The sequence below is a fragment of the Carassius auratus genome, chromosome 24 (genome assembly GCF_003368295.1).
Source record: "Carassius auratus strain Wakin chromosome 24, ASM336829v1, whole genome shotgun sequence".
Classification (NCBI taxonomy): Eukaryota; Metazoa; Chordata; class Actinopteri; order Cypriniformes; family Cyprinidae; genus Carassius; species Carassius auratus.
The window spans coordinates 343,773-359,169 of record NC_039266.1 but is presented as its reverse complement, the minus strand read 5'-3'; the positions used below and the strand labels follow the sequence as shown (position 1 = coordinate 359,169).

Genomic DNA, 15,397 nt, shown 5'->3' with positions numbered 1-15,397 from the left:
CAATTTATATACTAATTTATAAATTTTGTCACTTTAATTTTTGATTAATATCTTAATAAGATATAAATCAAGAACAAGAGGGGACGAACCTAGGGCGGGGCTGAGCGAGAGCGGCGTGAACCTGAGACCCGCAGTGATGAATTGATTGACAGCTGCTGTCTGAATTGCTAAAATGGAGAGTGACTGTAATGACGCAAGTAGCTTTGCAACAGAGCAATCATTTGAAGTAGAGGACTTTTCTCACCTACTACATCTGAAGTGGAGGATGTCGAGGTGTTTGTTTATATCAATTATATCAACTGGCTCAAACTGCGGTCTTAACTCCCGCATCGCGTCGCTTTTCAGCGCGAGCTGTGGCCATCTCAACCTCCATTGCGTTGGAGAAGCAATCCCGTGTAAAATGCAGTTTGCACACTCCAGCTCTAGGCGGGAACTCACGGTCTTCCAGGCCAAGTGCATGCAATCACTGGTGCCTAATTTTAATGTCTGCTGGAAAACTATGCAGTCCAGCAGTGCTGTCGCAACTAGCAACACACCTCCGTACCATCCTGACCACTGTACTAAATACAGATAAATCTATATCTGTATATCTATATATTTATACTCGGTGGTGCATTAGACCAGGGGCTCATCTCCTGTTTCCAAAATGCATCACAAAGTGCTTGAAAAAGCTGTAAACTAATTCCACATTGCACAAGGTGCAAACAACCTTACACCTGTTTCACACATAATCCGTCTGCAGTGTGTATGCGTTGCATATGTTTTTACGCACCCATGTTAACGGATTCCAGTTGCATTCCAGGAGCGTTGCGTCTGCAGCAGTGCAGCGATCGTTTACGTACCGAGTAGCGAACTGCAAACGCATCCTGTGTGAAAGCACATCGAGTCCATGCTGCACCACATACGTAACGCACACGGACTGCATTCGCACTGCAGACGGAGTATGTGTGAAACAGGCGTGAGCAGGGCCGTAGCTGGGGTCAGCTGGGCCCCAATGAAGGTTGTACCAGTGGGCCCTGTTTCAAATTGTTTAATTTGTATGTTCGTTTATTTTTATTTATTTGTGCTATTTACACAATGTTTCAGTTTTTTTCAAGTTTGTAGGTGTCAAGGTACAGAAACCAAATAATTAAATGTAAAATATCACTGGATAGTCTTCAATGTAAAAATGAAATATACAATCAAACCTACATTTATTCAGACACCTTCAACATTTCTCACATTATTACAGTTTTGCTATATATATAAAAAAATATATCAGGTGTCTGAATAATTTTTGGTTTTACTGTTAAAACTAAGTAATTCAGTCAAGAGCAGTGAGTGATTTTCATTTTCATTTTCTTGGATTAACATTACAGCAGCCAGTAGCTAAATTAGGTGCGGTCACTTTAAGAGACGATGAACGCATCCAATATAATACACATCCCATTTTTTTCCTCAACTGTTTACTTTTACTTTAGAAATAACTGACCGTTTTTTCGAGCATAATTTCCAAGGGGGATATTTTGACATATTTTGTTTGTATTTGTCGGCACAAGAGCAAAAAGAAACAAATTCGATGTTCAAGTGTTTTGAGACTGTCTCTGCGTGAGCCCTGAACACCAGAACAACGCGAGTACTGAATTGGGCTCTTTCACATCTTTTTGTTTGTTCAAACTGCGATTTATATTTGTTCGTTCAGGTGCAGGAGGGACTTCGAGGAGAACTTTGCAGAAGAGAGCTCGGTTCAGTGTCGCTGTCAGTGATACGCGTCTCTCTCTCCGCACCGAACACAGCGCGAGTAACCAGCTACTCTGTTCAACTTTTCCGCGTCTTGTGTTTGGATGCTTTAATGTTTAAAGCGACAAGCGGTAAGGCTTAAAAATATGTGAAAAAGATAAGCTTTCATGACGATGCCCAGCAGTGGCCCATCAACTGTCCTGAGCATCTATTTAGGCTGGCCTCAGCGAGTCAGTTATATAAAATATCAAGGTGAAAGTCATCATAGCTTGCTTAGTATAGACCCAGCTCCCAACCCAACTTTGAGAATAGATTAACGGCGATATTTTTTTCATCGCCCGATAAGAGTCTCGCGTTAACGCAGCATGTTAACGCCGATAACGGCCCACCACTTATAATTACATTACAAAAATTTAAAACAAGAATATAAAAATAACATGTAAAATATATTTTCATTGTTATAATTTACATTATAATTTGTAAAGGCAAAATAAAAGCATTTTATTTATACCAGTAGCCTCCGACTTCTGAATTCCAGACATTAACTTATTTAATACTCTAGGTAACATTAGTCAAAGTCTGCAATGTTGTAGATATGTCTAGATTTGCAAAAATGTCCATGTGCAATGCACATCAGGTACAATCTAATGGAAACCAATGTCCATTCCATATAATGGAAATACAGCCTCTGTGCTGAAGGATAAAAGGTTTCTTGGGTCCGTTGATGAAAGAGGGCTGAAAAAGAGAGCACATCTGCTGTGAGGAGTTCTGGATTGCAATCTGTTATTTCTGAACACACTGAACACTGAATGCTTTAGGAATGACCAGCTGTAATAATGTAAGATTTTATTTATTTATTCATTAATTTATTTATTATTATTTTTTTAACTGCTTATTCATGGTAATATGGAACTGTAGATGATTCTGGTCAAAGTGGTTCCTAGCTAGCAGGCTCTCAGGGGTTGATTTTTATTAAATCAAACAGGTAAAGTTAGGTAAAGTTCACTTTAATAAGGTCACTTTATTTTCTGCTAATTTTTAAAATATCTTTTATTTATAGATTTTGTCATTTCCCCAGATCTACACTTTTAATCGTAAAATCTAAAAAAAAACATCATAAAAGTTTTTTAAAACTTTTTTAAAACTTCAGTGATTCAACAAAAAAGGTTAATCATAGGATATTTCAATATAATTTTTGCATTATCTTTCTCTTTAAGTGTAGTTTATATATATATATATATATATATATATATATATATATATATATATATATATATATATATATATATATACATATATATATATATATAGTCATGGTCTGCTTCTGAATGTGTAAGGTTTATTATATATCAAAGTATTCATGAAGGTGCTAAACCTCAGCGTTAAATTAAAGTGTAGGCTTAAGTCTTACTCTTGTTATGTCATTCAGTCCTTTCAGTATTGCTTAATTAATGAACGTTTGATTAATGAGGCACAGTATTTCAATGTTCTTTTTTTTTTAGTGCCTGGGGATTGTATATATCACAAAGCATTAGTTAATTCAATCATCTAGCAAAGCTGCTTGTTTCATATGCAGCCGAGTGTGAAGGTGGCCACATTTGAGAGCTGAATATAAATGTAATCATATTCCATGATATTTCGCTGAAAGTGGATCAGTCATGCATTCCATTGCTTATATGACTCCCCACAGCCAAAAACTGAAGCCCTTCTGATGGATCCTCATCATTTGATTAGCAAGTGTTTTTTTTAGCAACAGAGCTCAGTTAAATGAAAAAGAACAGAGTCTGAGCCCTGGTTTGTAGACTTTTAGCTCTGCTGTTCTGAGCTGTGTATGAATTCTCACCACACTGGATCTAGTACAAGGATAATATAGCTGCAATCTGATTGACAGGATTCCTAAATGCTTGGTACACACTGAGGAGGGGATATCTGTCAATTGATAAAATCTGTTTATTTGGAATGGCCAGAAAAGGCATCAAACTTGAGTCAGATTGATTCAGATCAAGTTTTATGTTATACATAAAATGATGTAAACTACTCTATAAATAACGATCAAATATATATTGTAATTTTATTATAAGCATATTGGCTTTATTGGTACATATAAAGTACATACTTAGGGGGAAGTCGTGGCCTGGTGGTTAGAGAGATTGACTCCTAATCCTAATGTTGTAGGTTCGAGTTTCGGGCTGGCAATCCCACGACTTAGTTGCCTTTGAGCAAGGCACCGAACCCCCAACTGCTCCCTTGGCGCAGCAGCATAAATGGCTGCCCACTGCTCTGAGTGTATGTGTGTTCACTGCTGTGTGTGTGTGTGTGTGTGCACTTTGGATGGGTTAAAAGCAGAGCATGAATTCTGAGTATAGGTCAGCATGCTTGGCTGTATGTTATGTCACTTCACTCAATTTCATATTAATGCCTTATTTTGCATGACCATATTTTAGGTCCCTTAACCCAACCCCATACCTAATTTTAACAACCATGCAAAGAATTAATAAGTAGCAAATAAGGAGTTTATTGAGGCATACTTAAGTATGACCAATTTAATTAAAATAAGGTTATATTAGCTTACACTTTATTTTACAGTGTCTTTGTTACATATGTTAAAAGTACTATATTAATAGCAGTCAATTATGCTTAAATACAAAAAAATAAATTAACCAAAGTCTAATAAGTACATGTCGTAAATTAATATTACTCTGTGTATATTTATATTTGTATAACTACACTGTATTAAGGGAACCTTAAAATACAGTGCAACCTTATAGTATAATTCATTTTTCAAAATTAAGCAAATTAGATAACTATTTGATGTTTGCAGTGATTAATATCATAATAAATGTAATCAGGTATATTTACAGTATGAATGTGAGGTGATGACAGTTCAAGGTCAGTGCAACATTGAAACCTTTTTTAAATCACATTTATTATATCCAGATTTCTTGTTCTATTCAGGTGGCCTGAAGTGAGCGCTGACTTGATTTCCACTTCCCGTGAGGTGATATATTATTTCCTATGCCATTTTCTATAGTGTCTTTTGAAATGAAACTTTGATTTTTAAGCTATGATTGGAAAGCTTAATATAGTCCAACATCCTGTATAGTTCATTTCAAATGGCACTGTCGCAAATGAACCATACTGTTCCAGTGCTGATGGTGAAATACCACTTAAGAGCAATTTCTTTTACTTAAGTCCCTCGCATTTCTGATGGATTTTCGGTTAAAGCACAGTACAAGGCTCTCTCTTGAATGGGAAAGGACAGATAATGCTTTTCAGAATGATGAAAGTCTGTCCGTTGTTTAATACCAAGGATTAATGTGGCATTCTGGATTTGCTTTATGGGATCTCTGTGGCTTTTGACAAAGCCGGAGGTCCATTGGAATAATGTGTGAGGATGGATATATTGCACGTGGGTGTTTGCACACGTTGATTAATGTGTGAGTGTTGGCGTCAACCTTACATGACAAACAAAGCTTACACTAACAGCCAAGAGTAAACATCACCTTCAATAAATTTACACAAGCTTTCAGGTGCTGGTTTTTGTTGAAGTAACATGTTTGTATAAATGCAGTGTATAAAATTTAGCTGATTTTAATCTATGTCTTTCTGATAATCATAACAATATGCATATCAGATAAAGCAGGGAGTAGCATCAGCTATAAAATGGATTAGTCTATAGCGAGTGAAAAATAATCTTAATCCTGCTTGATAAGCATTGTAGCTTTCATTATTTATGTTATAATTTATTCAAATCGAGCATAAAATGTTGTTTTTCATGTGGGTGTATATATATATACATTTTCTCTGAGTTCTATCCTGTGTCTTACAATAGCTTCACTTTTACTGATCCATAATTTATCAGGCTGCTGTCTTATTCCTGTTGTGAACTGTATAACTGTAAGTAACAGATACAGAAATTGATGTTAATCACAAGTTAATGCTAAAACTTCTCAATCATTTCATTAAACACTTCGTTAGCTGATTAACCTGTTGATTAATTTAATGTTTGTGCTTTCCTTCAATTAATTCATTTTGGTCTATTTTCTTAATGAACCATTCAGCCAGTTAACTTGCAGACACAGAAACCTTCACGTACAGTACCAGTGAAGTGCTGCTTTTATAGCCTTGTCATACTGCAGTTCTGTTTGGTATTGACCATTATTGACTTTTTATGGTGCATGGTGCATCTTCCAAATGATGAATGAGTAGATCAATACCTATTAAAGAACAATAAAACTCGCTTATTAAAGTGACACAATACAATAAATGACAGAAGTGTTGTCTTTGGGTAATTATAGGGGAGATAGTACACATTTTTTTTTTATTTCTTGAGTCAGAGTTAAAGGTTTAAGAAACAGAGAAGTCCATGTTTTCCCATTTAGAAACATTTTGACATAGGCACTGAATATAGAAAAGTGGAAAAGATCAGCAAAATGTTGTTTTATTTTTTTTTATAATAATGATACAGCAGATTCATGTTGTTTACTTGATTCTTCTCAGGATGAGTGTGAGGCCAAAACTAGACAAAACAATGGCCAATTCATTTTAAAAAATTTTTTTTTACTTTTTGTCATTTCCCTTTTTTTGCCACCTTCAGATTTATTCCAAAGTGTGAGTTGCTACAGTACGTGCATTAAGATCTTAGTGGGGGAAAAGTAAAAATAAAAAAACTTGTAATTGGCCAAAATCTTTCCATCTTTTGGAAGGTGTTTTTTTACTGTATCTGCGAGTATGATTCATTCAGCGGCAGACATGATTGTTATATAGGTGGAGGTCACTTTCTGTCGGGGCAGACACAGGTGGTCTTTGTGTGTAGATTTGATGCATTTAAGTTGTTTCTGTTGGCATTTTTTCCTTTGAAAGTATTTTTTTTTAATAGAGTGTTTCCATCTGAGAACGTTGTTGTATAGCTCTATTCAGTGTTCATTTATGAACCAGCTTCTTTTAGCGTTGACATAAAAAACACACTGAAGAGAAACCACATGGGAACTCATTCACCTAGTCTTTTTAATTCAAGCCTGAGTGAAATTGATTGGTTTGTTTTGGATCAATACGTGGCATTGTGACATGGGACCCGCTTTGAATGCACTGAGGAGGAACTAAGTGTTCTTCCTCCTAAAGTATACATCATATTTTTCAAATTCTGTGGACCGTGAGACAATGCTGTCTCTAAATGAATCATCCTCGAGGGATACCTACACCTAATGTCTCCCTTGCTCTTATTCAAAAAGTTTTGGGATGAGTCAGATTGTGGTATAACCTATCCTCTCAAAATTAATTGGACACAATTTTTTTGGACTCATTTTTATTTTTAGTAGTGTTGTTGATCTCCCGTTTGCCTGCCTATCCCCATTTAGATTCCAGCTTTAATAAATAATATTGTCTAATAGTGTCCCTGAGGTCTTCTGTGTTATGACAAAACCTTCAATGTGGTTCATTAATTTTGATCATAACTTACAGTGTACTAACTTTTCAACCACATTGAAGGTTTTGTCACAACACAGAAGACCTCAGGGAAATGTATTTTAGCTCATTCAAATAACAGTTTCAAAGTACACTTTACACTTTATTTTATACATTTAATTAATTAATATTTTTCAAATTTTAAGAGTTTGATTTACAAGAAAATACCATTTCAGTTTTTCTGTTTCAAATTTGACATTTCTTCGTAGCTGTAAAATTGACTACCAATTTCGGATTGAAAATTGTTTCTACACTACTTTTACGTAGTCCCAACACTGGGTCGTATGACCCAAGAAATGCTTTCAGTGTGACATTGTGCATTGAGAAGGGCCAAGAAACACCTCAGAGGGTTGATGTGGCTTGTAATTCTCTGCTTTAGTTAAAAAAAATGTCATTTGACTCAGGACTCATGGCGTTTCAGTTAAAGGGATATTTGACATTAAAAAGAACATTATTGGGTGTAATACAAGAATGTGACGGAAATGTTACGCCGCTTGACAAACCAGTAAAACCCATTACAAACAAGGCATTTGTTGCATCCATTGGGGACATAATTACTGATTATAATGACTTATTTTACTGTCATTTTACACATTGCATATTGTGGTGCATAAACATAAAACCATTGGAGAAACAACAAACAACAAGTGCTACTTTACACAGTTCAAAACTTGGGTTGAATAGTCAGTGGCAAATTCTTTATATATAAAATACGTACTCAGAGGCTGTGAGTCAGAAGCGCCAAACTGTCTTTGCAAAGCTGGAACTGCCCCACTTTATAGAAACAGGCTTTTTGCCACAAAGGCATTGTAGGCTACTGGTTCAGGAAACATCCTCATCCTCCATGAAATGCACTGCACACATCCATATAATTGGGTTGAACTGTTCTGGAACAGTATTGTAAATACAACTTAACCACTAATTTCTAGTTGTGTCCTCTCATGGAAGGCCAAACAAAGTAGGGGTTTTTTCTGCAATGAATTGAGATTCCACAACATGGCGGTGGCGGCAAAAGAGAGAATAAAAGTTACACTTTCTTTCTTTGCGTGAACATTTGGGCGGCGTTATGCAAAAAATAAAATAAAATAAATAAATGTGGGGACGTTTTAGAACGAGCCATTTTTTAGAAAATCACATCATATCACACCTTTAAAATTGAGAGCACAATAAACAGATGCAGCTTCTAAATAGAGTAGCCAGTGTCTGTATCTTGAGGTTAATGACCTTTACATTTCTCACACAGGTAACCTCTCAAAGACCTGTACTGCTGATGGCTGGACTGAGATGGACCCGATGGAAATCGCAGTACATTGTGGCTATAATCTGAATGGTACTGTTGACGATGTAAGTACAAAGTACACTATAAAAAATTGTGTATCTGTAATTTTAATGGTAAAATACTGTAAAATCCTACTGTAAAAATCTGTTACTTGGTTAACAGTAGTTTATATACTGTTAAATTTACAGTTTTTAAAAGTGAAAAAGAACAAGCAACCTTATATTTCACAGAGAAAAGCTGTGAATTGACATTCACTTATGCCACAACTGTTTATTCTTACTTTTTTGATGAGTTATGTACATTAGGGTTTTATGTTATGTCTTATTTTGTTGAATGTTATTTGACTCAAATTGTGAAAAATCTGCTTATATAGTTTTCTCATTACCACTTGTGTTTTCAATGGTTTTCAGTGTATTATGGAGGTACAAAGCAGATTTTACTACTTCAATATGTTGGTATATTATACAATTTTTACAGTGTACACTGAAGAAAATTATAAAGATTTTTTTTAAGGTAAGTGGTTGCAAACTATTTATTTTTGCTTCATTTAAAGATATATATTGAAATGTCAATGTAGCTAAAATAAATTGATTGCAACCACTTAAACCAATCAAAAATTTTTTTTGTAAATTCAATGAATACATATTTTTCAATGTATTTTACCATCCCTGAAGGTGGTTGAGAGACTTTAGAAAGCACCAAACATGCAAAATATCTTAATAAAGTTATGTCAAACTAGTATTTTCAACTCCACTGGCATTATACAACAGTGAAATGCTCCGACTCTTGACGTATTGAACTTTTAGCTCAGAGAAAGCGATCGTTCTCATGTCATATTGAGTGTTCCTCACCCAAAAAACCAAAGCTTTAACATTCACCATTTTTCAGTCAACCTTTTAGCCTGCTTTTTCAGTCAGCCTTTTATTGCCTAGTGCAAACGAACAAGTCCAAACATAATAGTTCCTTTATTTAGCGTTGTATGTCGGTGTCAGTATTTTGATGCATTTGTAAACATACTAATAATCCGTCACTGAAGCAGATGTTATGTAACATGAAACACCTTGATCTTTTAAGCAAAGTGTGGTTAAGTGAAGAGCAAATGACCTTTGCCCTTTGATGAAAGCTTTCCCAGCATGTGTTTGCATCAACAGGATGTGTAATCAGCACACACAGTCCTCAGACCCACAATGAATATGTGGGCATGGGACTTAAAAGGAATTTTATGTTTTTGATGACGAGTATCTGATGCTCCTTCTTGCCAAGTTCAGGTTTTTATGACTATAGAGGGGGTTATTTGAATATGCTCTATGCAGGTGAGTCTTTTAGCAAAGCATTGCGTGGGAGAGACAGCACAGTACCCATTCTTGCCAAAAAAAAAGATAGCCTTGAGTAAATAATCACTCTTTTCATACTTCAGAATAACATAAGTGGACAAAAAAGGCAGCGCATTGAGTCATAGTCATATACCAAGGTTGTTTTGTTTTTGAGATGTAGTGTTTATGAAAGTTGTGAATGCATGTTATTACCTCACTGTCGTCATACGTACTAAGAGCAGTAAGCTGTTAAAAATTTAGATTTGCACATAAAGTGCAAAACATTTATTTTCTTAATTTCTTAGAACGATTTGTTAGAAAGCATGTTTAATGATACCATATAAATATCAGGATATATCATATACCGACCACGCTGTATAAAAGTTTGAAGTCATTACACTTTTTTTTATATTTTTGAAAGAAGTAATCTGTGGTCACCAAGGATTTATTTATTTGATCAAAAGAACAATGAAAACATGATCCTTCAGAAATCTTTTTAATATGCTGATTTGCTGCTCAAGAAACATTTTTAATTAATATCAAATTTGAAAATACAGTTGCTTTTTATTTTTGTCAACCATGATTTTTATCCTGTTTCTCAGGAAACTTTGATGAATAGAAAGTTTAAAAGAACAGTATTTATTTAAAATATGCAATCTTCAATGTAATGTGGCCTTGCTGAATAAAAGTATTCATTTTTTTCTTTCAAACAAACACATCTTGACCTCAAACCAACAGTAGTGCAATTTAAAGATTCAAGAAGAATTAAACTGTTCAGTGCAATTTAATAAATGCGTATTCTTTCTTTTCTTTTGCAGGATAGTTTCTTTAGGTCGGTGAAGATCGGCTACACCATCGGGCACAGTGTTTCTCTCATCTCTCTCACCACTGCCATTGTGATACTTTGTATATTCAGGTAAGAAATTCTACATCTGTTGGTTGAAACTAATGCTAACACGTATTTGGTATGGTGCAGGGGTGAATTATTTGCAAAACTAGTTTTGCATGTCCAGATTTGTCATGTTTATGCTATCGTACATGCTTTAACTAATTATAAAGCTCTATCCAAGGCAATTATTTCTAAGTAAAAGTAGTACCTTCCTAACTTGCAACTCTTTGAAATGAACTGACAGGGCAGTAATTAAATTTGCTTTTTTATTAAAATCAACTGTATGAACAGGGTCAAAGAACAGGGTACAAATAGTCTCACTCTCACTTAATAATAAGTAAGTTAAAACATAAGTAATAATATTAATACAATATTAATTTAAAATTGTACATGCATGCTGCATTTTCCATCCTGCGTCATGTAGATTCAGTTTACCATGCATCACTACGATTCATAACAAATACAAAGTCCCTTACCCATCACTGCATTCTTTATGATTTAGTTGGTTGGACATCACTTAAAATTCGTAGACAACAGCACTGGTATATCTTTATTTATAAAGCTATACTTGGCAAATTTCCACTGTACCTCTGTAACCTCCTCTCTGTTTGCTCTGGTACCTATCAGCTACGCTCCTCAAAGTGGTTGCTTTTTAATGTGCCACGAGTTACAACCGAATTGGGAAAAACTGCCTTTTCTTATTTAGCACCTTGGGGGTGGAATAATCTACAAAAAGAGCTAAAGTTAGAAACCCTTATGTCCTTAAATGAATTTAAAACTATTATAAAGAGTGTTGTGATGGAGACATGTTCTTGTTTTTCTTAAGAGTCTCATTGTGTTTTATATTTTTATTTTTAATATTTTGTACTTCTTTTATTGTTAAAATGTACTTTAGTGTTTGTTATGTATGCATTTGTTGTGATTTGGCTGCTACCTTGGCCAGGTCTCTCTTGTAAAAGAGATTCTGAATCTCAATGGGACCTCCTGGTTAAATAAAGGTATAATAATAAAAAATAAAATATTTATCAGAATTCATTTGAATGTTTCTAGACACTTTTGATCCTTAATAATTTTTGCCTTTAAAAAAAAATAATGTTCCTGTCAAATATAGGGCTTAGTTTGAGTCCTACTAATGCTTCACATTAAAGGACGTCATTTTGATTAAGCTAATGGTTAACAGGCTTTAAAAACAGAAAAACAGTGTTTCATGCATGGTTGTAGCCAGATTCACCATGGGGCGCCATGGAGTGACTGAATCACTGAAGCTGTCGAGGATTAAACAGCAAACAACGTGCATCCGTTTTGACACTACAGTGATTGATCTAGCTCACCAGAGGCAAAACGGTCTGCTAACCATTTGCTAATGACAGAGATAAGAGCTTTTTAACATGTATATTCCAACACACACGTATCATCTTGGCCAAACAAGACTCCCCACCATCAGGGAATCATTCCGGTGGGCATTAGTGCTCACATGTAAACCCAGTAGTGAACCATAAACACGGTTTAAAACCCTTTAAATAACACTAAATTAGCGTTCAAATGGTTTAGGCAATATAATTTATGTATGAATTAAACTGCGTGCATTTGTGGAGCAGACTATTTATGATGCTTTTATGGTGGATGATTTTTCTTTGACATGGCACATTAGAGTGATATGCTCATTATAGTAACTGCTATAGAGTTAGCTTACTCATAATCACTCATAATTTATGGTCCTGCTACAATGCAATATTAATATGGTAAGATGAGGTAAGATGACCCCAGGCCAAAATTAACCAACCCCCCCCCTCAATTTTTATCTTGACCATAGACAGTATAAAATCGCATCACTTTTGATGATGCTATTTTAAATTTTGTAGTGTTATGTGAATATGAACGTTTGTGAAATGTATTAAGTCGAAACATTTTTTAAGTCTTCTGACCTAATTTAGTGTCTCTGTTAAATATGACAGTGTATAATGTTAAATATCAGAGTTTTTTTGTGTCTGCTTGTTATTATGGGATTTATGAAGTAAATTTTTGAGTAACAATTATAGTTATTATTTTGAAGCAAAGAGATAAATTTAGACACTTGGTGTAAGATGGTCCCCCAGAATTGCCACAGAAGACCCCAAGTGGCATATTGTTCCTAGTGTTATTATTTTAATATGTAATAATTATTGCATTTAGTAAGCGTTATTGTTCAGTATTTCCATGAATTACATGGACTGATTGAAATCATTTACATTCATAGTATTGCTATTATGACAGATTTTACTTAAAATATTGGTAATTAAATAGGTAAGAATAATTTTACCTTTTTGATGAATCACTTTTACTGGGATTCTTTTATGTCTACATTGGTTATTCAATCGTTCAACTAAATTGTCAAAATAAAAATTTCAATAGAATTGTTGATTTAGTATTTTACATGAATGACGCTTTAAAAAAATATATAAATAATAATCGGAATCATATCAAAAGTCTTGGCTCCTGGGTAACCATACCTGGGTAAAATGGACTCTTCAAATATTTTTACATTTGTTCTATGACAACTAAATTAGCAAATGTTTCTAGTTATTTCCTATAATAACACACTGGATGATGCATCATCACCCTGCACATGTATATCTAAATATGTTACAATTAAAAAGTAAATGCACATTGTCTTTAAAAGGGCATCTTCGCTTATTTGATTTAAATGTATTTACCAAATGCATAAGAGGATGACGTATAAAAGTGCAGAAGTTTTGCTGTAAACTTGCACAGCGTCAGTCCTCCCTGGAGCATCCTGCAGTTAAATGCTTTGCTCATGGGCACAATTGTGATAGTTCACGGCTCTCTCCTTCTGATTACCAACTCTAAGCTCATCCACATCCTACCAAAAATGCTGTCGTTTCCATCAGTAATTATGTTCATGTGTCACCAGTATGGCAGAGCAGCTCTACTCCTCGATAAAGCTGCTCATTTTCAGCTATTTAGCAATGTAATCAATCCTAATCCTGTCTATTAACACTATCTGCACTCGAGCTGCAGGCTTAAGCAGTCTTAACTGAGAGGATATCAGTCTGATGTGGGATTTCAGACTGACAGGGGCTGAAGACCTGATCACACCTCAGGTTATTATTGCCGGTTTTAACACTTGCTCCCACTCCACTGAATGACTCAGGTCACAAGTTGTCTTTGCTTGGTGGAAACACAGTCTGTGGTCTAATTAAATTTTGCCCTTACCAAGAAAGACTTGGTAAAAATGTAATAGTGTCCAAATCAGTCAGCGGTATGTCAAGGTGATCCTGCAGATGGCCACACACTAGAGACGCAACATAGATCTGTAAAATCATGCTGATAGTGTCAGATCACAGCATATGAAATGAGCAAAACAAAGACGATATAGCTGTGCATGAGTACTAGGTTAAAGGAAACACAGGGATTTCATCTTTAACCCACTTGCATACAAAATCTATTTTGTTTTGAATCTAGAATATTTGTTTAAAGAAACAATGACAAAAATTTTTTTCCTTGGATTGTGTTTTGAGAATGTTGGAAATAACATGTTGTCAATCCAACGTCCTTTTAGTATTATGAACAGTATATACTACTATAGTTTGTATTATTAAATTACATTTGTGGCCAAGGAAATATTTTACATACAATTTTTATATTTTGTAAAATATATGTGAAAAATGTGAAAAAGCTCTACCTCCTTTAGTGGACTTTGTTTGCTATCCTAGGAACTACCAAAAGTCCAGCGTTTTGTGACTTTAGGGAGCTTGATGGATTGTAACGTGGTAGAAGGCTAGTTAGGTTCAGAGACTGTAAAATTGGGGTAATATGATCATATTTTCTAGCTGCTGCTTGTTTATTGAAGATGCAGGACAACCACCTAGAAGTGCATTACAATAGTCCAGTCTAGAGGTCATGAATGCATGAACTAGCTTTTCTGCATCTGAAACAGGTAACATGTTTCGTAGCTTGGCAATGTTTCTAAGATGGAAGAATGCAGTTTTTTGTAACATGGGAAAATGATTTTCAAAAGACAAGTTGCTGTCTAATATAACACCCAGATTTCTGACTGTAGAGGAAGTAACAGTACATCTGTCTAGTTGCAGATTGTAATCTACAAGATTCTGTGTAGTGTTTTTTGGTCCAATAATTAATATCTCTCTCTTATCCAAATGTAATTGGAGAAAATGATTGGTCATCCAATCTTTTACATTTTTAACACACAGTGTTAGCTTAGATAATTTAGAAGTTGAATCTGGTCTCATTGAGATATATAGCTGAGTATCATCAGCATAACAGTGGAAGCTAATTGCTTATTCTCTAAAAATATTACCAAGGGACAACATGTATATTGAAAATAGAAGGGGACCTAGGAAGGATCCTTGTGGCATGCCATATTTTACTGGTGATAAATGAGATGACTCCCCATTTAAATAAACAAAATGGTAGTGATCGGACAGGTAGGATCTAAACCATCTTAGAGACTGCCCTTGAATTCCTGTATAGGTTTGTAATTGATCTATGAGTATGTCATGATCTATGGTGTCAAACGCAGCACTAAGATCAAGTAAAACTAGAAATGAGATGCAGCCTTGATCTGATGCAAGAAGCAGGTCATTTGTAATTTTAACAAGTGCGAGGTATGGACATTATAAACAATATAATAAACTCTAATAAACAATAAACTCATAATAAACAATAAACTCTCTCTGTTTTAAGAACACTTGCATTATGCATAAAGCAGCTGTG

At 34.8% G+C, this 15,397-nt stretch overlaps 1 protein-coding gene across 1 annotated transcript in view; it reads left to right on the top strand.

Moving 5' to 3' along the window:
• vipr1b (vasoactive intestinal peptide receptor 1b) overlaps nt 1–15,397 on the top strand; it is a 51,765-nt gene that overhangs the window by 22,470 nt on the left and 13,898 nt on the right. The window contains exons 4-5 of the mRNA XM_026200457.1: nt 8,426–8,526; nt 10,593–10,690. Coding sequence (XP_026056242.1) covers nt 8,426–8,526; nt 10,593–10,690 — 199 coding nt within the window. The remainder of the gene's footprint in view (nt 1–8,425; nt 8,527–10,592; nt 10,691–15,397) is intronic.